Source organism: Ictalurus furcatus, chromosome 8 (assembly GCF_023375685.1).
Source record: "Ictalurus furcatus strain D&B chromosome 8, Billie_1.0, whole genome shotgun sequence".
NCBI classification, from domain to species: domain Eukaryota; kingdom Metazoa; phylum Chordata; class Actinopteri; order Siluriformes; family Ictaluridae; genus Ictalurus; species Ictalurus furcatus.
Window position 1 is genome coordinate 4,269,774 of NC_071262.1, and position 23,591 is coordinate 4,293,364.

The window sequence follows — 23,591 nt, forward strand, 5'->3', positions numbered from 1 at the left end:
TGAGTGGCAAAAAAATCTCCAAGGATCACAGCTGGAGATTTGCAGAAGTTAGTTGTGTCTTGGGGTCAGAAAGTCTCCAAAACTACAATCCGAAGTCACCTACATCACCACAAGTTGTTTGGAAGAGTTTCAAGAAAAAAGCCTGTACTCTCCTCCAGAAACAAACTCGAGCGTCTTCAGTTTGCCAGACACTACTGGAACTTCAAATGGGATCGGGTTCGATGGTCAGATGAAACCAAAATAGAGCTTTTTGGTAATAAACACTAGAGGTGGTTTTGGTACACAGAGAGGTAGCCATATGGAAAAGTACCTCATGCCCACGGTTAAATATGGTGGTGGCTCTTTAATGTTTTGGGGCTGTTTTTCTGCCAGAGGACCTGGACATTTTGTTAGGATACATGGCATCATGGACTCTATTAAATATCAACAAAATTAAATGAAAACCTGACTGCCTCTGCCAGAAAGCTTCAAATGGGCCGTGGCTGGATCTTCCAGCAGGTCAATGATCCAAAACATACATCACAATCAACACAAAAATGGTTTACTGACCACAAAATCAAGGTCCTGCCATGACCATCCCAGTCCCCTGACCTGAACCACATAGAAAACCTGTGGGGTGAACTGAAGAGGAGAGTCCATCAGCGTGGACCTCGAAATGTGAAGGATCTGGAGAGATTCTGTATGGAGGAACGGTCTCAGATCCCTTACCATGTATTCTCCAACCTCATCAGGCGTTATAGGAGAAGACTCAGAGCTGTTATCTTGGGGAGGTAGCAAAAAGTATTGACTAAAAAGGGTGCCAATAATTGTTGCACATCTATATTTAACAGATTTTTTTTATTTAATAAACCTGTGTTTTGTTTGCAATTGTTTAATATCCATGAGAGCAGAGTATTTTTGTCTTTTTTTTTTTTAAACAAAAGATCAAAAGATTAAACAATAAAGAACATTTTTCACAGCCTTCTTTGTTCATATTTACCAAGGGTGCCAGTATTAGTGGAGGGTACTGTACACACCTCAACACTCTTTTGTGGCTCTGCTGTGGCAAAGTCTGAAGGCCTTTGCACACCAAAACACGTTTTATTCATTTAACACATAGAGGAAAGTGCATACACTCTGTGGTGCGAATGTGTTTACTTAATAGCACACTTTTTTAGCTAACGATCACGTGATTTCAGCCAGATTTTTAATTCATCACACAGGTTTGACACATTTTCATTTTGAGAGCGATTTTTTTTCCCGCAGCCTATATGCAGTGGCCTTCACACACACACACACACACACACACACACACACACACACACTCAAACTTCAGCATGTACTCGCTCAGAGGCATTCATACAAAATGACAACCTGTTTTTAGAAGCCATGGTAAGCAACAAAGGAATGACATAAATTTCATTACAGAAAAAAGATTTCAAAAACAGAAAAAAATAATATGTCAAAAACAAAAAGCTTCATGTTGCTCGTCAGAGTATGCACATTCGTACAAGTTGCAGGCTTTTTCTATATATGTAAACCCAAATATATATATATGTGTGTGTGTGTGTGTGTGTGTATATACGTGTATATACTATATATATAGTATGTATGTATGTATATATATATATATATATATATATATATATGGATGGATGGATGTACATACACTGTAAATTTGAAGTGTAATTTACCAACAGACTAATGCCATATGATAAATGAGACCTATTTACATTTTATGAAGCAATACCTGTAAAGCTATAATATAATGAATATTTTATAGTTTGTTTTATAGTCTAGCAACAGAATATACATATGCAATTACTCTACCCGGAAATATATTAATCACTGGACTTTTTTTTTCTTCTTCAGTAAAACAAGTTTTCCTTGGTGTTATTTAAATACTTTTTCATTTGTACTGTGAAGGAAATTAATGTTTGTAGTAAAATGGAATTGATGCAAAACAAAACAAAACAAAACAAAACAAAACAGGATTTATTGATTCTGAGAGACTTGTCTTCAGTTTCTCTAACATTTGACTTGATTGTTCAGTCTTGATCCTTCTCATATCCTCATTATTCTGAGCTGCTATAGGTTGTTGTCTATAGATGAGGGTTGGCTTCTCTGACTTGTATACCAAAGCAACCGATCGACTGAGAAATTCTCGAACTTCTATTAATGAGCTACTGAGCAAACATGTTGATGCTGTTGGTAAACCAGCAGAGTGAGTCATAATATGTGATATAATTGGCTGACATCTCCGTTCATCATGACGAGAGGTTATAATTGCAGGACATAATTATAAACAGACTATGATGAGTGCTTGTAAATGGGACTGTAATGGAGTAGTTCAGATTCAACTGAAAAAAAGAAATAAATATAAATAAATAAATAAATAACACATTTAAAGCTACATCCTTCGGAAATCTGTTCTCTTTTCTTTTTCTTATTTATGTGAACAGAACATAATTCCATGCAGAGAAAATCTATAGGTTAAAAATGTAAGGGTTATTGTACTCGTGTACTCTATTGCTTTCTTTGTAGATACTGGGCCATTTATAGCTCTCTCAATAGATACTGGATGAATTTTTTATGATTACCTGATTATATAGAACTCTCTGTATAGATACTATGCCGTGCAGAACTCCATCAGTAGGTAGGTTAGAACATTTTCTAACACTGTGTAAATCAATCATAGATGTTCTTGTTGTACTCAAGGCTAAGTCAAAGGTGAAATATATATATATATATATATATATATATATATATATATATATATATATATATATATATATATATACACACAGTGCATCCGGAAAGAATTCACACTTTTCCACATTTTGTTATGTTACAGCCTTATTCCAAAATGGATTAAATTCTTTATTTTCCTTAAAATTCTACAAACAATACCCCATAATGACAACGTGAAAGAAGTTTGTTTGAAATCTTTGCAAATTTATTAAAAATAAAAAACAAGATAAGCACATGTACATAAGTATTCACAGCCTTTGCTCAATACTTTGTTGAAGCACCTTTGGCACCAATTACAGCCTCAAGTCTTTTTGAGTATGATGCTACAAGCTTGGCACACCTATTTTTGGGCAGTTTCTCCCATTCTTCTTTGCAGGATCTCTCAAGCTCCATCAGGATGGATGGGGAGCGTCGGTGCACAGTCATTTTCAGATCTCTCCAGAGATGTTCAATCGGGTTCAAGTCTGGGCTCTGGCTGGGCCACTCGAGGACAATCACAGAGTTGTTCTGTAGCCCCTCCTTTGTTATCTTGGCTGTGTGCTTAGGGTCGTTGTCCTGTTGGAAGATAAACCTTCGCCCCAGTCTGAGGTCCAGAGCGCTCTGGAGCAGGTTTTCATCAAGGATGTCTCTATACATTGCTGCATTCATCTTTCCATCAATCCTGACTAGTCTCCCAGTTCCTGCCGCTGAAAAACATCCCCACAGCATGATGCTGCCACCACCATGCTTCACTGTAGGGATGGTATTGGCCAGGTGATGACTGGTGCCTGGTTTCCTCCAGACATTACGCTTGCCATTCAGGCCAAAGAGTTCAATCTTTGTCTTGGTCTTGGTCTGAGAGTCCTTCAGGTGTCTTTTGGCAAACTCCAGGCGGGCTGTCATGTGCCTTTTACTGAGAAGTGGCTTCCGTCTGGCCACTCTACCATACAGGCCTGATTGGTGGAGTGCTGCAGAGATGGTTGTTCTTCTGGAAGGTTCTCCTCTCAATACAGAGACATGCTGGAGGTCAGAGTGACCATCGGGTTTTTGGTCACCTCCCTGATTAAGGCCCTTCTCCCCCGATCGCTCAGTTTGGCCGGGCGGCCAGCTCTAAGAACAGTCCTGCTGGTTCCAAACTTCTTCCATTTACGAGTGATGGAGGCCACTGTGCTCATTGGGACCTTCAATGCAGCGGAAATGTTTCTGTACCCTTCCCCAGATCTGTGCCTCGATACAATCCTGTCTCAGAGGTCTCAAGACAATTCCTTAGACTTCATGGATTTTTTTGTGCTCTGACATGCATTGTTAACTGCGGGACCTTATACAGACAGGTGTGTGCCTTTCCAAATCCTGTCCAATCAACTGAATTTACCACAGCTGGACTCCAATCAAGTTGTAGAAACATCTCAAGGATGATCAGTGGAAACAGGATGCACCTGAGCTCAATTTTGAGTGTCATGGCAAAGGCTGTGAATACTTATGTACATGTGCTTTTTTTGTTTTTTTATTTTTAATTAATTTGCAAAGATTTCAAACAAACTTCTTTCACATTGTCCTTATGGGGTATTGTTTGTAGAATTTTGAGGAAAATAATGAATTTAATCCATTTTGTAATAAGACTGTAACATAACAAAATGTGTAAAAAGTGAAGCGCTGTGAATTCTTTCTGGATGCACTGTATATATATATATATATAACACCTACCTATTGAGGGAGTTTCACATGTTCTTGAGGGATTTATATATTTTTTTTTTATAAAAGATGACGGTATATATACTTTTGTATTTTTTAAACGTTGTGGTTTTTATTGTGGTCACATTTTTATTCAGCCCTGTGCCAAATCTCTTAATATTTGACATGTTTCTGCAAGTAGAATAAGCATGATGGAAAAGTCAATTAATTCATAATGATTCAGTTATCATATTTTTGCTGGTTATATTTATAACTGTTTTAAATGTAACTATGCATACTGATTATAGCATATTAAATTCACTGTGTAATTGACAAACCTAATAAGAAGTATTCACCTTAAAAAATGTCATTGAGTTGCTTCCTATGATCTGCTCTTAAAAGGAACACTCCACCCTGAAACACATTTAAATATGTTTATACTGAAATATTTTGTGTTGTATATTTTGCTAATTTGACGGTCGGTGCTGTATTTTCGTTATTCCTGTGAGAAGCTAGCGGTTGTAGGCTGATATCACAGCTTGACATTGCTAGCACCGTTGCAATGGCGTTCAATAGGAGAAAATCTCAGACATAAGGGATAACTATCAGGTTTCGCTGTTATCTCCGAAAAACAAAAGAGCAAAAGCTTTTTTTTTATTAAGGTAAAATCCAATGTTGAAGTAGTGGAGACGTTCCATAATGCAGTGCAGGTATAGGGCAGAAACTTGGCTCAGCTAGTTAGAGATCAATGAGCATGACGGCATTGACGGTGGTATTAGCATGAAAGTTGAAGCTTTGCAAGCTGATCTGTGTGAGCAGAATGTACAGATGAGGAGGTGAGAGAGCTAGATATATTAAAGGACTAAAGCACCGCTGTATCATTCTCCTTAGGTATACAGTAGATTAAGGCCGAATCTCACTGCCACTTCTATCAGCAGGTAGTCAAACCGCATCGTGGATAATGTAGGAAACCGTTTAACCAAAGCGAAAACAGATGTGAGATGTTGAGGAAAGAAATTTCAATTTAAAAAAGTAAACTTCATTACTAAATCTTAGACGCTTTTGAATAGCTCATATTAATTGTGAAGAAGTCCTTCAGGGTGGATTTTTCCTTCAAGCATGGTTTTTAACCTCTCATTAGGTTTGTCCAATTAAATATGACTTATGTGTGTATTTATTTGAAATTGCCATGTATATTTGTCTTAAACGTATGTAAAAACTATATCAATATTCAAAAGCATTACAGACTATTTGAATGTAATGAGAGCTGATACAATGTCATCTTACACTTGTGACAGGTTCCAAAATATCCATTTCTGCCTTGATGGTTGTGCTATTGTGAATTGTGTTGTGCGTCTTTGTGTCTTTTCCTGATTTATTTATAGGGGCCCATGCTAAAAAACAGGGTGAAGATTTAGCAGATAATGACGGCGAGGAAGATGAAGGTATTCTTTTTGGTGATGAAGTCAGTAGCATGTTTTTGAATTTGTTTGGGGTTTTCTTTACCCCCCCTCCCCCCAGTATTTGAATGAAACCTTTTGGTATCTATTTGTATTTTCCTCATTATCATGACCCAAAGCATCAACATAGTGAGAGTGAATGTGAATGAATGGGGTTTGGGTTTGTCTGAGTTTGTCCTCAAAAGAATTTTCTAAACCAGGAGATAACTGATACAACTCAAAAGGAAGTGTATTTATACCGAAAAGCCATATAGAATGTGTCAGAAGATGAATACACTGCAGTGAAAGAGGTTACCAGCGTGTTTGCTGCTTGCTAGTATGAAGTAGAAGAAAACATTTATAAAGGATAACTCAGTTTGTAAAAAATTAGGTTTTATTGGAGACAGAATATTGTAATATTGGTTTTAGCTTACATCCTGATCGTGCTCTGATTTTGAAATTTGAAATTTCATTGATTCAATATCCATTTTGTGTTATTATATACACTTATTGACAACTTTATTAGGAACACCTGATTTATTCAAGCAATTATCCAATCAACCAATCACGTGGCAGCAGTGTGATGCATAAAATCATGCAGTTACAGGAAACTGAGGCATGTGTGTGCAGGCTCACCAAAACTGGACAGTTGAAAATCATGAGACAAAGAAAGTGCACCCTTCTTCAATTCTATGTTTTCATTTATCAGGGCATAAATAACAACCATGTGGTTCTCATTAGCTTCTAGAAATTAACAAATAACCTTAGCTGACAGCAAAAAAAAGCACAACAGATTTCAATATTTTGTCTTTTTTTAAACCAGTGTTCAAAAAGCAGGGGGGAAAAAATAAGTACACCTTGTAATTCAGTTGAGCCACCTTTAGCAACAATAACTCCATGTAAATGTTTATTGTAGGAGTTTATCAGTCTCTCACATCGTTTTGTAGAAATATTGGCCCACTCTTCTTTATAGCATCGATTCAGTTCATTGATGTTCGAGGGCATTTGTTTATGCACAGCTGTCCTAAGAGCCTGCCACGGCATCTCAATGGGGTTGATACGCTGTGTTGGGTTTCGCCAAACATGGTGCTATGCATGATGATCAAACATCTCCACCTTGGTCTCATCAATCCAAAGAACTTGTGTGGTTTGTTCATGTGCAATTTTGCAAACCTAAGTCATGCTCTATATTGCTTTTCTCTAGCTACCCTTCTGTGAAATCCATACCTGTTCCGTATTTTTCTGATACTGCTGTACTGAACATAAACATTTAATGTGCTTACAGAGGCCTGTAGGTCACATGACGTGGCTCTTGGGTTTTTCTTTATATCGCTGAGCATTAAACAGTCTGAACAACTGACTTGAAGGCTCTCCAGTTCTATATAGTCCTCCTCACTGTAGAATGGTTCATTTCAAATTGTTTGGCGCTGGACTTTCTAACCTTTCCCAGATTGATGAGCAGCAACAGTTGATTCGCTGAGGTAATGGCTGATGTCCTTTCTTCTTGGCATGAGGGCTCCGGAACACCAAACTGCCAAAGGTTCTGCTTTTATAGAGGTAGTCACACATCTTAATGATTCATTAATAACACCTGGCTGGTAATTACTCTCTTAATGATTGTGGAATTAGGGAGGGTGTACTTTTAAGGGGAAAATAAAAACTACATATTGAAATCTGTTGTGTGTGTGTGTGTGTGTGGGGGGGGTATTTATTAGGATATTTATTAGTTTATAGAAGTCGGTAGAACTGTCGGTAGAACTGTTAGGCCCTGATAAATGAAAACATAGAATTGAAGGAGAGTGTACTTTCTTTTTTCCCCCATGACTGTATATCATGTTGCATATAATGAAAATATTATATTATATCGTGAAACATTCGTACAAAACATGGTGCGTATCATGATACTGTATGTACCGTAGGCTTGCTGACAGCAAAAGAAAAAAAAATGTCGCATTATAAAAAAAAATGAAATAAAAATACAGTATATAAAAAATGTAATTAACAGAGAAAACAAATCTCTAACAATTTAAAAGATAACTGTAGAAAACATTAACTTCGAATCAAGTGATTTGATATTTTCTAATTGTTTTTTTCTTCTTTTTTTTTTCTCCTACATTTACTTAGACATGCTTTATTATTTTACTACAAGGGAAAAGAAAGGCAGCTTTTAATGAACAGCACTATTTAACTTGGTAAGAATTTGCTACATGGAAACTAGGTCAGAAAAGACGACCAGCTGCATGACTGATGGCCAGATATAATTATAAATGGGTCAAACTAGCAACACGCTCTCTGATGTGATTATTCTTCTGATAGGAAAGGGTCGCTGATGTAATAGGGAATATGGGCAGAAATAGCTGGCCAGCTGTAATTACATCTTGAATCATTTGTTGTTTATCAAGTTGGCATCGGTGTGATGGGTCTTTTTGAATTCTTCTCGTTCTCACGCTAATGCTTAACATTAGGGAGTTCTTTTAAACGTAGGACGAGGTCAAAGTGCAAATATGTTGAATTTGTATTGTGCGTTGTGGAGTTAAGCGTATCATGCTGTCACTGTAACTGAAATGCCTTCACATGTGCTCTGAGGTGATGTGCTATACAGCAGGATCGGAATGATTAATAAGTCAGATCAGATAGTGCATGTTACTTGCTTTATATGTATATATTTACCATTGTATTTATATAGTCTCTTTAAGACCATTTAGATTAATAAATGTCAGTATATGAGACATGTCATACTGCAGATATGCCAGGCACAATAAAAAAAAAAGGAAGGCTTTAGGTGAGACTAGTCATGGTAATTTACTTGGTTTTATTCAACCATGGTGTAGTGCAGTTATCTGTACTACACTAAATATTTGCCAGTGTGACTGTTAAAGCATAATATCATAGCTGACTTTTAAGAGTGAGGTGAATGCATTTAACTGGAAAAGATGGAGGATGAAGAGTTGCAGAGAGGATTAAGAGCAGAGAAAGAATGGAAAAAAAGAGAAACGTTGTTGCTCAGCAATGGCATTGTTCAATTTCAGCATTTATCTTCGGATATTCGGAGCTCAGGATGGATATCTGGAAAGATTAGAAAAGGGGAAGTATTCTTTCCATGCCACCGCAAACGGCTTAAACTCCAGAATCTATTTGCAAACCCAGCCACTGCTGTTCTGTTGCTCATCTGCCCTTCTTTCCGGATTACTCAGGTGAGTTATATGCTTGGCGCTAGGCTGCTATAGTGTATTGAACATGGGTTTTGAGTCCGCCGTGTAAGCACCCCTTGCTGTGTCTTGTTGATTTTTTTTAGCGTGGTTTGTCAGTCTCGGCCCAGTGCTTTTTCAGCGTCAGCAGCCAAAGATTTTCTTTTGGAGTATTCATGTGCATGACTGAAAAAGACTTTTTAAAGTAGTATGGTTAGGAGGATTAGCTATGGTGTTAATAGGTACAGAATCAGCTTGTCTCTGGCAAACACTGAGGCAGAAGTCATGTACTGTACTGAAGCATGTCTCAGCATTCCGTATCTGGGGACGTAACAGATTCCCCAAAGTCAGGTTGGTCCAATGTGCTTGCATTAGATTTACAATGGGTCTGACCAGACAATTCCATTGCTGCCTTGTGCAAAGATTTGGCGCCTGAGGCTGCCCTCTGTGAAAATCCACTTGGCCAAGGATAGTCTAGTGGTGTGCTCAAATGGCAAAGTGTCCTGCCAGATGCTTTACCACCTGGCCTTGAGGCCAATTTCACTGCCAGAGCAGTAGGATGCGAAAGCAAGGCATGGATACACTGCTGGGGTTGAATATAGGTGCTTTAGGTGTGCTTCTTCTATCCCATTTTTTACATAGCAAGCCAATTGGCCTGTATTTAATGCCTAACTCGCAATGTTATCTCTTTACAATTGTCCCTGCAGATAGGACCAGAGGGAAAATCATGTGTAAACATGGCTGCTAATAAATAAGTTGAAAATAAAACATGTGCCTGAACCCGAGCGCCGGTGACATTAATGTGCTTGGAGTGATTATGTGCCTTGTTTATTTTGTTGCCGGATTTTATTATCTCCTTTAAAGTAATTGAATATAGGCATACTACTTTTATTGTTAGCTCCTCTAAAAGCGATCATTTAATAGAGAAAGGCGACAAATCTGTTTTGATGCTTTAATAGCACGAAGAAGTGATTTTCTTCAGGCGCTGTATGAGTTTTTCTCCGAAGCAGACGGAACTGTGAGGAACTGTTTTAGATTCTTCTCTCGGGTATGAACAGACACAGACGTCCTACTTAACATTGGTGTATAACCCATCTTATAGTGATACAGCTGGAAAACTATTAGCGAGTATTCAATATAAACGGGGACAGCAGGAAGCTCTGCTATAGTGGACAATCCTGCACTTGGCCTTTCATTAGCTAGGAAGTCCTGAAGGAATATAGGCCACTGTATATTACATACACTTCAGCCCCTGTATCTGCCTCTGTTTTATGTAATCTCTGTGTACTTGAGCAGACAGCACCCACCATCTTGCAGTCTACTTAGCCAGGCGTTGTCATCTTGATTCAGCAGGCGCTTCATCTTCTGCTCATTTGGCAGACTGAAAAAAGCATTGCAAACCTGTTTCGGGTGGCCCCTCATCCACTTAGAGCTCTTAACAGTCACTGAAGTCTGCTGCAACCCAGGGAATTTGTTATTCCGGTAGGCCCTGCGGAAATCAAGCTAGCGCTAGGGTGCTCTGTGTCATCCCTGTCGTAGTTGAGGCATATTTAGGAACGGTGGAGGTTCTAAATCACAGCAAGCGAATGAGGCAACGTGGATGATGAATGGTGGACCTGTTAGTCAGAGGCATGCACCTTTGCCTGGCCTCTCCCATTTTATGGAAATGGATCTGCAACTGTTTGGCTCAGTGAGTCATGCACCCTAATGAGGACAAAGAATGCCTGTCTAGCTATTAGGATTGATTCTATTGACTTCCAGCTGTCAGTCAGCGTGGTTTCAAAAGACAATGAGCCAGTTTACAGTATGTGCATTTCCTGATCTCATGAGAGGAAAGATCAACGCTAGCCTTCATGGCTCAAATGTAGAGATTTGAAAGGGCTTATTGGGCTATTATGTTAAATCTCTGGAAAGATATTTCCTCCAGGAGGTACATACTTATTATCCACCAGTGATGCAAACAGTTTTATTTGGTTCTAAGGTGATATTTTGGCAGTACAGATGTGTTGTGGGGTGATTTTAATATTGAATCTGTAAGAGAGTGCATTGGGTGTGTGAAGAGGTTGTTTCTACTACGTATCTTTCTTTCCCTCCCTCTTTTCCTTTCACCCTCTCTTTCCAGCTTCCCTTCTGCTACTAAAGGCCAAGCTTCAAAAGAGCACATCAAACCACCTGCCTGTGTGCTTAGCAACATTATATTTCATGCACAAACGCCATGGCCGCAGCCCAAAGAATTCGTCTTCTTCAAAGGTCACTTTCTCCCATCTGGTTCAGGGGCCGCAATGTCAAGACAAAATTAATACGCAAAAAAAAAGGAAAAAAAACAAAAAGCTACATGTACAGTACAGGCATTGCTGCAGTGATTTAAAAGCTCGTTACAGGTCATTTTTTCTCAATATCGTGCCATGCAAAGGGATTGAGCAGTGCAATGTTGTGATCATGAACCGTCATGGAGTTGTAATTTGCGTCACGTGTGACGTAATTCGCATTGACGGTAACTGCATGCGTTCCGTCAAAATCAACTCTTGTCGACCAGATCACCCGTTGTGAGTGGCACTCATTGCTCATACCGTGCCATTCGGCTCCTACAGCGTGACACTGCTGACACCATGCAAAGTGGCCCGGTGAGATTTATGGGGGCTGGAGAACAGGCTGAGTGACAGAGTTGCAGGCTCAAGGATGACTTGACACCACTCGTGGATTCGCTAATCACCGGATGGCAAAGTGCGATATCGGGGACATAGTATCATCTATGTTGAAGGGTCTTCAGAATCATGCAAGTTCTTTATTAACAAAGTATGCAGTATTCCAAATGTACTCACAGATGAATTTAAGATTTTGTTGATGTGTTCTGCCTTGAGAGGTACAGAGCATCTAGCACATGTGTGGGAGTGTGTGTGTGTGCATGTGTGTTTGTGTGTCATCAGCTGTATAATGGGTCCCCTCATCCTCATATCAAACATTACTCCACATTTATGAAGCTGACCCTGGAGATTATATCCCATTCAAGGTTCACATTTTCTTCTTCTTTTATTCCAAATAATGAATACATGAAATAGAACTGTGTCTACTTTGTATTCAACTTTTCACTGTGCCTTTCTTCTTTTTCAGTGCATACTTTTTTTGGAAATGCAGCGACATGCTGCAGATGTGTCTTGTTTTACTGCTATCTCAGGATTTTTGTAATAATTAGTTGAGAAGATCAGGTACTGGAAGAACAAAAGCATCCAGTTTTGAACTAGTCAGGTGTTTTCATGGTTACAGTTCCAAGTTCAAAACTGCTTGGTGTGAATCAACAAAAGAGGCTTCTGATAACACTGACATGACTAATCACTCTTCCTGTTCCTCCCAGTACTTTGATTTTCTCTCTTCACTCTTCTCTCCGTCATATTTATTCTTTCTCTCGCGCTCTCTGACTGCTTTCAATTGTTTTAATGTCCCATGCTTCACCGGTACAGGAAATCTTCCATCTTTTCATTCATTTTCCTCACTCCATGCATCGTCTCTCTTGTGTGAGATACATGTTAGCCTAGAATTGTCAGTATTAAACCCATGCCTTATCACAGCTCTCTCAGATACCAGATAAGTCACACAAGTCCCAAGGCACAAGCAATTCGGAAAAGAAAAAGAAAAAAAAAAAAAAGCAGCACCTACAGAGGACATTTTATTCATAGGCCTGAATGCAATATGAAGAGCCCGCTAATCTGCAGGAGGACGAAGCAAGCATACTGTTTTTATAATTTGCCATTTTTATTGAGGATTTAGAATTTCCAGTCTGCAGTAGCCATGGTAACCACAAATACCATATAATTGTTTGACTATGAGCCCAGTAGCTCTCTGCAAGCACTCAGAGCCAAACAACAACCAGACCTAAGAGAGAGACAAAGAGAGAATCATGTCTGTCAAAACACAGCCCTTCAGCTGTTTTGAACCATGGCTGCCTGTGTTTTTTTTTTTCTTTTGTTTTTTCCCTGCTACAATAGAATTTCATTAAAAGCTCAACAGTCCCTTTAGTGCATTATATGCTATGCTTAGATACATGCAGAAATAATTATTGAATTTCTAGACATGAAGATGAATCAATGGCAGGACGAATTCTGTGTGACTAAACTGCTTTTTTTCCACCACTAGCACCGCAGCAGATAATCGCATCTTATTCCGTGACTGGGAAAATCTTTTTGCTCCCCTACTGGGGCATGCACCTCCATGTTCTTCTACTACAGCGATTTGCTATAATAAGATCTAGAGCATGCGTTAAATTTGAACGTCATCGCATCACCGAGGCAGCTACAGTATGCCTCGACAAAGCAAGCACTTAGATTCTGACCTTGCATATGACTTCATCTGTTCATATCTCTTTGCTATATATTATCAATTTGTTATGAGAGGTAGATCAGGCAGCCATGTACGTGTGGCTGGTATCTGGGAGGGTCGAGTGTTGAGCTTTTCTTTGCTGTGTGTTAGGGCTGAGAGAGCAGGTTTAACCGTGGCCACTCTTGCAGACATACGAGACACCGGTGCCAAACCTGTGATGGTCTACATTCACGGAGGCTCCTACATGGAGGGCACAGGGAACATGATCGACGGCAGCGTGTTGGCCAGCTACGGCAATGTCATCGTCATCACGCTCAACTTCCGGGTCGGCGTCTTAGGTAAGCCGCTTTTGCTGGTTTCAAAGAAGTTTTCATAAAATTCTCATGCTATTTTTTTCTTTGTGATCAAAACAGGTCAAACTTGAGGGTTGGGTTATTATTATTTAATAATTAAGTCTACATCATAATATTGCACAATTATTTAACAATTTGAAATTTTCATTAAATGAACACAAACATTTTTCAAGAAATTTATTTATTACCTGGTTTGAATTTTCACTTCCACTCTGCCAAACCATATTTACAAGATTTTCCCTCCTCTTTGGTAGTAAAATGTTAAGATAAGTATAACCAATTTCCCAAAAGCTATATCATGACTGAAATTATGAAATTGTGTGTGAATGTTGACTTTTAACTATATTGAAGTTCTATAAGCTCTATAGAAATGTCTGGGTTAACCCTGTTCCCTGAAAAGGGAATTAGGTGTTGCGTGAGCTCCACGCTGTGGGAAGCACTCTCGCATGTGACTGGCATCTAAAGCTTGTGTAACATCATGCCTGCCGTGATCAGGTAATGTGACAATTAGGCGCGTCGTGTGATATATAAACAGCAACTGTGAAACGCGCCGTCAGCCTCTATTATCTGAAGCGAAGACGCAATTCACAGGCATGCCCCAGTAGGGATAGGCGATACGGACTTAAAACTATATCATGATATTTTCTGGTATTTATTGCGATAACGATATCAGTGATGATATAAATATAGTACCATTCACCCCTGTTTTTGTCTACAAGTGACAGCTGCATGCAGACTTGAGAGCCTAAGAAACACAAACATTGATCTAAAACAGAGGTTCAAACCTTTTATAACTAAAGCCCCCCCTCAAGCCTCCCCTATCATGTGGCATGTGCCCCCCCCCCCCCCCCCCCATTCTAATTTCTCTTGTTCTGGTGAGAGGAATGGAGGAGGGTAGAAAGCCTGCAATACTACTGGCTGGGCAGCAGACGTAGGCACTTTAGGAATATAATCCGGCCTAGGATACAGGAAGGCCTTGGGTAATCCAGGGGTAAAGTCAAGGCAGGAAGGGGAAACAGAGAGAGCTTGTAGATCTCCTACTCACTTGAGAGATGTCAGGGCCAGCAGAATAGCTACCTTTAGAATCAGAAGCTTCTCAGAGGCTGACTCTAATGGCCCAAATGGGGTACCTGACAGACCTTCCAGGACCACCAAAAGGTCCCAGGAATGTATGCATGGTCTGCAGATGGGCCTCAGCCGCCTGACACCACGCATAAACCTCGAAGTTAGAGGATGTTGCCCCACAGAGGCTCCATCAATAGGGGTGTGGCTGCCATTTTGGCCAGCCACATAGACCCTGATTGTAGAAGGAGCCAAGCCTGCTGAGAAATGTCCTTGTAAGGACTCCAGGACTGTAGGTATTGTGCAGTTCACTGGGTCTAGCTGATGTTCCTCACACCACGAGACAAAAAGTTGCCACTTGAGCGCATACAATTTCCTCGTGGATGGTGCTCTAGCATTCACCATGGTCTCTACAACCTCAGTTGTGAGACCAGAATCTATGAGCTGGTGCCCCTCAGGGGCTAGACCCACAGTTTCCATTGTTCCGGCCAAGGGTGATAAATCAGCCCTCCGGCTTGAGACAGTAGATCCCTGCGGCTGGGAATCTCCCAAGGAGTGCCGTCTAGCAGGGATATTATCTCTGAGAACCATATTTGAGCTGGCCAATAAGGGGCTACTAGCAGCAGACATAGACAGTTTGGTGAACTCTCGCTAGAACTAGCGATTGGGGGGAAAGCATACAAATGTGGCCTCGGCCACATATGCACCATGGCGTCCAGCTCTAATGGTGCAGGAGGAGTGAAGGCGAACCACAGCGGGCAGTGTGTTGTCTCCTCGGAGGCAAACACATCCACTTCCGCTTGGCCGAACCTCCATCATATGTACTCCACCACTTGTGGATGGAGCCTCCAACCTCCAGGCCTCAGCCCCTGCCTCGACAGCATGGCATTCCCCACATTCTGGCTGCCCCAGAATGTACATTGCACTCACAGACAATAACTTTCCCTCTGCCCAGAGAAGAATTAGTTGTGCCTGCCTGAATGTAACCCTCCCTGGTGGTTGGTATATGAGACCAGCGCTGTATTGTCTGTCACAACTAACACATGGTGACCTCTTAATTGAGTAAGAAAGAACTTCAGTGCTAGAAATACGGTCTGCATCTATAGGCGATTTATATGCCACTCCAGATGAGGGCTGCTCCAAAGACCGTGAGCTGGACAGCCATCTAAGACCGCGTCCCAGCCCGTGAGGGAGGCGTCTGTCATTACTGTCTTGCGATAAGGAGACGCCCCTAGAGTGTGACCCGAGGCTAGAAACCGGGGACACCTCCAAATTCTCCGAACAGGTAGGCATCGCCGTGTGACACTGATTACTCTTTTCAGTCACCACTGAAACGGTCTCATGTGCCAATAGGCCCAACAGTCTCTCGTAGAGACTGGAGGGGATGCCCAACCCAGCTTTATCTTGCTCAATGTTGATATGATTGACCCTACGTGTGTTGGGGACAGAAACGCCCTCATCATAGTAGACTCCCATATAACCCCTAGAAAAGTTGTCCTCTGTACTGGAGAAAGCATACTTTTCTTGAGGTTCAACCTGAGCCCCAAGCTCCTCATGTGGGCGAGAACAACATCTCGATGTTGAAGCATGAGGTCCCTGGATCAAGCTAGAATTAACCAGTCGTTCAGGTAGTTTAGTACACAAATGTCCTGGAGTCCCAAGGGAGCTAGAGCAGCATCCATGCACTCTGTGAAGGTATGAGGGGATAAAGCTAGCCCGAAGGGAAGAACCCGATATTGGTATGCATTGCCTCCAAACGTGAACCTCAGGAACTTCCTGTTACTGGGCGATATTCCTATGTGGAAATATGTATCTTTTAGATCTACCGTCACAAACCAGTCTTCGAACTGAATCTGTGGAACGATAAGTTTGAGCATCAGCATCTTGAACCTGTATGTCCGAAGAGTACGATTTAGATGATGCAGATCTAAAATTTGCTGCATACTCCCGTCTTTTTTGCGGACCAGGAAATAACGATTGCAAAAACCTCCCTCCCACAAGGACCGGGGTACACATTCTATGGACCCTTTGTGCAAGAGGGATCTTACTTCCTGCGCTAATGGCGGGCTCTGCTCTGTGCGGACTACTGTGGTGAGCACACCTCTGGACCGGGGGGGTCGAGCTCTGAACTGGACCTTACATGGCTTGGAAGGCAAAGCCAGCCTCCCTAAATTACCTGCCGTCGATGGAGAGAGGTGGTTCGCAAGCACCTCCTCCACCTTCGGCATAGCTAAATAGCCATGCTGTTCACTCCCCACGATGGCCGAATAATCAGACGTCGCGAGGTTATAAACACGGCTAGTGTATGGTTTTCCCTAGAAGCGTGATATTTCATCATGCACTTCTGGAAAAAGAGTGTTCTGCGGTGTGAGACACTTCCCACAGCGTGGAGCTCACACAACATGGAGTTCCATTTGAAAGGAAACTGGGCCTTGCATGGCTTTAGCATGTTCAAGTACATACTCAGGTTTTCCTTGTATCATATTATTTTTTGTGTATCTAAATATACGCACTTTAGTTCACTTAATGTTGGAGAAAAGTTGTTTGTGTAAATAGTGAATGCTGAACCTTTAATATTAGTGGAAATATATTCATAAAAAGCTCGTGTTAAATATCGTGTTGTATGTGTTTATATAGGGTTATGTGTGTCATCTGTAAAGATTGCTCGCAGCAGTGCAGACCATTGCCAGAAACTCAGAAATTATGTTGGGGGCTTTTTTCCCCTCCACCAATTTCTTTTTTGTTGTTGTTGCTTGTGCAATTTTAAACAAAGTGCAATTTTAAACATGCCTGGGCAAACCTTTTTCTTGCTATCTGAAAAACTATCACAGCTATCACAGCTATCACAGCAAATATGAGCAAACAGAAAGAAAAATACTCAAAGATGTATTTAAGTGTGTCTCAAGAGCAACAATTACGACTTGACAGCTCATTCTAAATATTTTATCTACTGACAAGCTTTGCCAATTACTTAACCAGGTCAAACATACAAATGTTATGCACTGATTCCAGTGTTATGCAATATGTAAATAATGATCTAATTAATTGTAATAAATTAGCCTATATGGAATGCAGAGCCAGAGACAAGGAATCAGACACAGTAATTTTTGTCCTATAAAGCAGACTGCAGGAACCCCCTCATTCTGCAGATGTCATTGAAATTCAAGTCAGAGTGAACCATTTCGAGCATAAATAAATAAATATAGCAATATTAATACAGAATGAGCAGTCTTTTAATTAGGCAGCTTAGAAGGATGAGCAGGGAATAATTGAGGCTCAGGGACAATATAATGAAGTGTAAAAAGACAAGGCAAGTCTAAAGACAGTGAAATACGCAGCTCTAACGTAGTACGCCACTGTTTTTAGACATTCGCCTGGCAAAGGTGTTGATTTGAGTAAGTCCATTAAGCTCGATCTGCATATACAATTATGATCAGGTGCAGCATAGCCTGCAGGTTATGACCAGGCTCGGGGAGTAACGGAATACATGTAACAGCGTTACATAATAAGGATACAAAAAACTGGGAACTGTAATCTGTTACAGTTTTGTCCGAAACAAAGTAATCAGATTATAGGTACAGTTTGTGGAAAAATGGGAATACTATCAGGATTACAATTTTTTTCATTTAAAACCAAAGAAATTAATCTTTTGACATAATCTTTAGACAGCTCCTTGATTATAGTTCTGGTTCTGGTTCGTGGCTCACATGAGCAACCTCCTGGTATATGCGCAAATAACTTTTTGGTAGAAATAAACACAAGTTGTTCTCTGAAATGCTTTTGTTAGGGTGACCATACATCCTTTTTTTCCCGGACATGTCCTCTTTCGTTGGACCTTAAAGTAGGGTTGGCCTGGGATTTCCAAATTTGAGCAAATGTCCAGGATTTGGCTTTAGTTTCATTATGATGTGCTTATAGTCTATAATAATATATCTTGTGTGCATATTTGCATTGCTCTAACCCCTCTCTGTAATTCCCGCCTTCTCACACACCAATTGGTCGATTATAAAAGGCTTGAAGCAACTATTGGCCAAATTCCTGTCTTTCATCCATTAGCCTACTCTCAGAGAACACGTGAAGGTGAAGCGCTGTTGCTTGACAAACAGTTGCTTGCCAATAGCAGCAAATGACAGCTGTCCTGAGTCGAAACAACGCCCATGACCATATAAGGTCATTTTTAATTTCATGTTATCACACTGCTTCGTATTACACGGCCTTTCAAATGTGTAAATGGTGGCAGAAGGTTCACTCGTGGCATCTGATATTTTATTTTATTCCATGGACATTCAAAAGAATGTAGGATTTTTTTTTAAATGTGGGTAGAGTGAAACCAATTTTATTGATATATTTTTATGTGATGCTTACAGTGCGTCTTTTTCAGCGTATTAAAGTCTGCATTCATAGTAACACTGTTTTGAACAGTTATTGTCCTCTTTTTGGAAAACCAGAATATGGTCACCCTAGCTTTTGTGATATAATGTTACCCACATCAGGGACCGTGATCTTATTTATTTATTTATTTATTTATTTATTTTATTTATTTCATCAAAAACACATCCAAATATTGAACATGTTTTTACGCTCTAAAATAAGCTCTAAATGAAAGTATTTTAGATCCTATTGCTTTTCTCTTGACTTTATTTACATATGTGACCCTGAAGTAATCCAAAAAATAATCAGTTTACACGACTTTCATATTGTGATACTTGGATTACGTTACCGATTCCATTTTTTATGAAGTGATTTGTAACTGTAACGGAATACATTTTTAAAGTAACCCTCCCAACCATGGTTATGATTCACTGAATTATAGCACACTGGGCCTCGTTTATCAAGCTGGATATGAACTGATGTATTTGTAAATTGTTAATATTAGCATTTACACAAGAAATTAATGAATATCCTGAAATGTCGGGGGTGGGGGGGGGGCATTCATATCCTACTCATGTTCCGCGGTGTGTATAAATTTCCACATAAGAAGACTAACTAATGCAAACCTCGACTGCTTTGTTTCAAATCATATGCATCGCAATGCATTACTACACTTACACTTTTGCATATGGATTATAAAGTCAAGTTTAAATAGCTTATGTATATTTCGTTGCACATACAAATGTAATGTGTGACAGCAAAAAATAAAGAAAGCGAGGACAACAAAAATCCATAAATTAAGACAAAGAAGAGACATTCAATTGAGAATGCTGCAGTATAAAAGGAGGAGGGTCAATGGCTTAGCATATAAATTGGTTCAGTTTGACACCGCATCTTCTTTTAATGCTGTGCAACACTTAATTGGAGCCAGCACTAAGTGACAGATAAGTGACTGATCTGGTATGTCTCAAGCTGCAATATGTCATATACTCCCTAGTGTGCTGCAGACCATTCGCTTCCTGCAGACACATGCCTTTTTGCTTTTCTAACTTGGCATTGGGGGGGTGATAATTAAATAAATAAGTAGATAGATAGAAACAGTTTCGAAAACATGTACTGCTTCAGTGTTTGTTTTTTTTTTTTGTTTTTTTATACTACACTGTCAAATGTAAATGGAAGTAAATAAATTTGTACAATAAACGTGCATATAAAAATCTATGTATTACGTTACATTATGTAAAAGTGTACCGATTCTTAAAATGCTCTCGTGTGGACAATGTGGCTCAGCTGAAATTGTTCTGAAACTGAGTCAGCGCAATACAGTACAAAAGCTAAGAAAGACGTTTCCCAGCACAGCCTTAACAAAATGTGGAGTTTCATCTTCATCTAATCTGATTTTTACGTAAATTGTACTACAGGAATACATCTGTAACAGCGCATAAATCCTCGGTAGTTGCTTTATACAGCATAGTTTGTTGGAAATTACATAGTTATGAGAGGCGCAATAAACTGGGACGGGATCTGCCATGATTTGACTGTTGTGTAGGTTCAGTGCTGGTTCGTTCCTGAGTTCTGTGTGAATGTTTCCAATACTCGGCATGTAGGTGGAAATGAATGAGTTGCAATGTCAGTACATTTCCCTCACCAGAAAAAACAACACTGTTATAGTGTATAATTTAGTATTTAATTGCATTGTTGTTTTTTTTTTTGTTGTTGCATTCATTATTTAACACTGCACCTTTCCTTCATGCCATAGCTATTTTCGAGTTTGCTGTTCCTGAACCCGACCAGGATAATTATGTCTCGATGATACCATCATCTTTCAATCTAGGCTATGTGACTTCAAATGTCATTGAATACTATATAAGTTACTGACAGTAACGAAGCCCTCTATTCCCATCCTGCATGATTTTTCTCCTGCAGTTTAGTTGTGTTATTCCTATCTGATAGAAACAGTAATTATTGCTTCAAAGGGTCAGCCCTCTCTCTCCTGGGGCTCCATTTGCAAAGCTTTAGATCTGAGCCCTTCCTCATTTAGATGAATGAGAATTCATTACAGGTTTAATGTTTAATTATAAAAGCCGGGACACTGGCGAGACCCACATGCTAGGATGTGGCATATGGAGATCTAGAGGATACTAAATTATGTGTCTAGTAACTAAGGAACCTAGTTTGTTTACAGAACCGCTTTTTTTTGCAACCAGGCTATTAAGTGGAGTGTATGTGTGGTGGGGGACATGATTTTATAGTTTGTTGGGGGACACTACAATGTCACTACAAGGATCAGAGAATTTATATATTTAAAAAAGACTGAAAAGAGCCAAAAGGTTTCCTTTTAGTTACTGAGGTTAGGGTTAGGGTTAAGGTTAGGTGTAAGTATTAATTAGCTGTGTTAATAATTATGTCCTCAAAAGGATAGAATGTCCTCACAAGGATAGTAAGTGTGCGTATGTGCATGTGTGTGTGTGTGAGTGTGTGTGAGTGTGTATGCATGTTGAAGTACAGTCATGGTTTGCAGTGTCTCTATAATAATATGTAATGAGCCCCAGTCAGACAGAAGTATCTTGTATCACTGCTCTTCACAAATATAATTAGTGACTGCTTCTCCACAGCATGTCAATTTTCAGCTCCTATGGGGGAGACATAATTACTGTTTCTGTACGTATTAAAAATTAACAATGGCTGCTTCTCTTCCGCTCCAAGGTGAGCCATTTTGTAAGCTGCCTGTTTGAGATGAGTAGTGATTCATGACATTCAGTTCGGTCATACCCAACATTTGGGTTGGGAGGGGGGTTAGGGGGATTATTTTAAATATGGCAGCTTAATCAATAATAAGGTCCTTGACATTAAGTCATTATATGAGGAACAGTCGAAGAGGTTGCCAAGGCTGCTAATAGAGCTGCTGCTTACTTGCAGTTTCAGCCATTGTGTATAAGTACTGCTCGTGACTCTAATCTGTTTGTAGTCTTTCATGGGGGCCCTGGCAGAGAAATCAACATTATCGAATGTGCCTATGTAAAATGATCATGAAGAGATCCTTTCTGGACTTGCTATCACTGATGAATTGCCATTGTCATTGGATGGGTTTGCTCATTCGAACATAAAAATAATGATTATAATAATAAAAATAAAAAGATTTTCTTATTGTCCGGGAGCGAGGGTCAGTGTAATGCTTTTCATAACTCATCCCTCCCCCATCTCACACCCCACCCCACCATCTGACTAGCTGTCACAAGCCTACTGCAAATTAAATTCAGTAAATTTCACCATCCAGCCTGCGGCAATCCTCTGAACTGATATCATTTGCCAAATAAGATCACCTATCTGTGTATGGATTTTCTTTGTCTGTACCACATGGCAATATCATTCATAGTGCATTGTCACGTAGATACTGTCCAAGGTTTGATATATCAGACGTCTAGCAGAAAGAATTGCAGTAGAGGAGTTTATATTTAGAGCAGAATCAGCTGGGCTAAATATGTTGCATTATTGTTTCAGTAGTTTTAATTATGTGTTTAGTAATAACATTCGTATACTTTTTAAGGAACACACTGGGATTAATATTAATTTGGAATTTGTTTTTTACTTTACCATCTGACAGTTTTCACATTATAACTCTATTTCTAGCGTTAGAAGGGCGAACCTTTCGAACATCGTGGTTATTATGTACCGTATTTTTCACGCTGTCTTGTAATGAAAATATAATGATTTCGTTGTCCTTATCAAAGATTCGAGTTCATGAACAGGGTTTAAAGCACGTACACGGCAAGCAACTTCAATATGAAGTGGAACATTTAAACCTGTTGCTTAAAATCTACAGAGTGTTCAAATAAATACAGTAGAAGGGGCCGTTCATATGTGTGGGGGTTTGTGTAAAGCCTTTGATTGATCACTTACCCTTTCTTAATGAACAAAAATGGCAGTGCTTGTTTGATATCTACGTTTGACTTTCTCCATTTTAAAGTGGATGCAGACAGTTTATTGTGTTTATTTTATTTTAAAAGATTGCTGAAGCTTGACCATTTGGTCCATTTAGTTACACATCGTTATAAATTATATATATAATTATATATATATATATATTATAATTAACAATAGCACCGATCTGATACTCGGGCTCAGTATGTGGCCAATACCGGCAAAAAATGGTGGATCAGAAATTGGAGGAAAAAAGGAACAAATTCAGTCCGATCCTGTAACAATTGGAAAAGATTTTTTAACTGGAAATGTTTACATATTAAGAGACGTGATTGTATTTTTGTTAGGATTGATTTTTATTATATTTTTACTTTCTTCTTTCTTCTTTATATACACCAATCAGCTGTAACAAGCAGCAGGAAACATGGGTAAGCTTAAGGCCCTGTTTACACTAGTGCATTTTCGTTTTTAAAATGAAATCAATCCTCATCCACAGTGGCTTTGCTGCTGTGTCTCAGAAGCGATCTCTGTCCACACTACACAACCGAAAACGCATGTCACATGAC

The 23,591-nt window shown here is 39.6% G+C and overlaps 1 protein-coding gene across 1 annotated transcript in view; it reads left to right on the forward strand.

Moving 5' to 3' along the window:
• The window catches only part of nlgn3a (neuroligin 3a), a 169,036-nt gene that overhangs the window by 55,452 nt on the left and 89,993 nt on the right, over positions 1–23,591 (forward strand). The window contains exon 3 of the mRNA XM_053630341.1: positions 13,510–13,659. Coding sequence (XP_053486316.1) covers positions 13,510–13,659 — 150 coding nt within the window. The remainder of the gene's footprint in view (positions 1–13,509; positions 13,660–23,591) is intronic.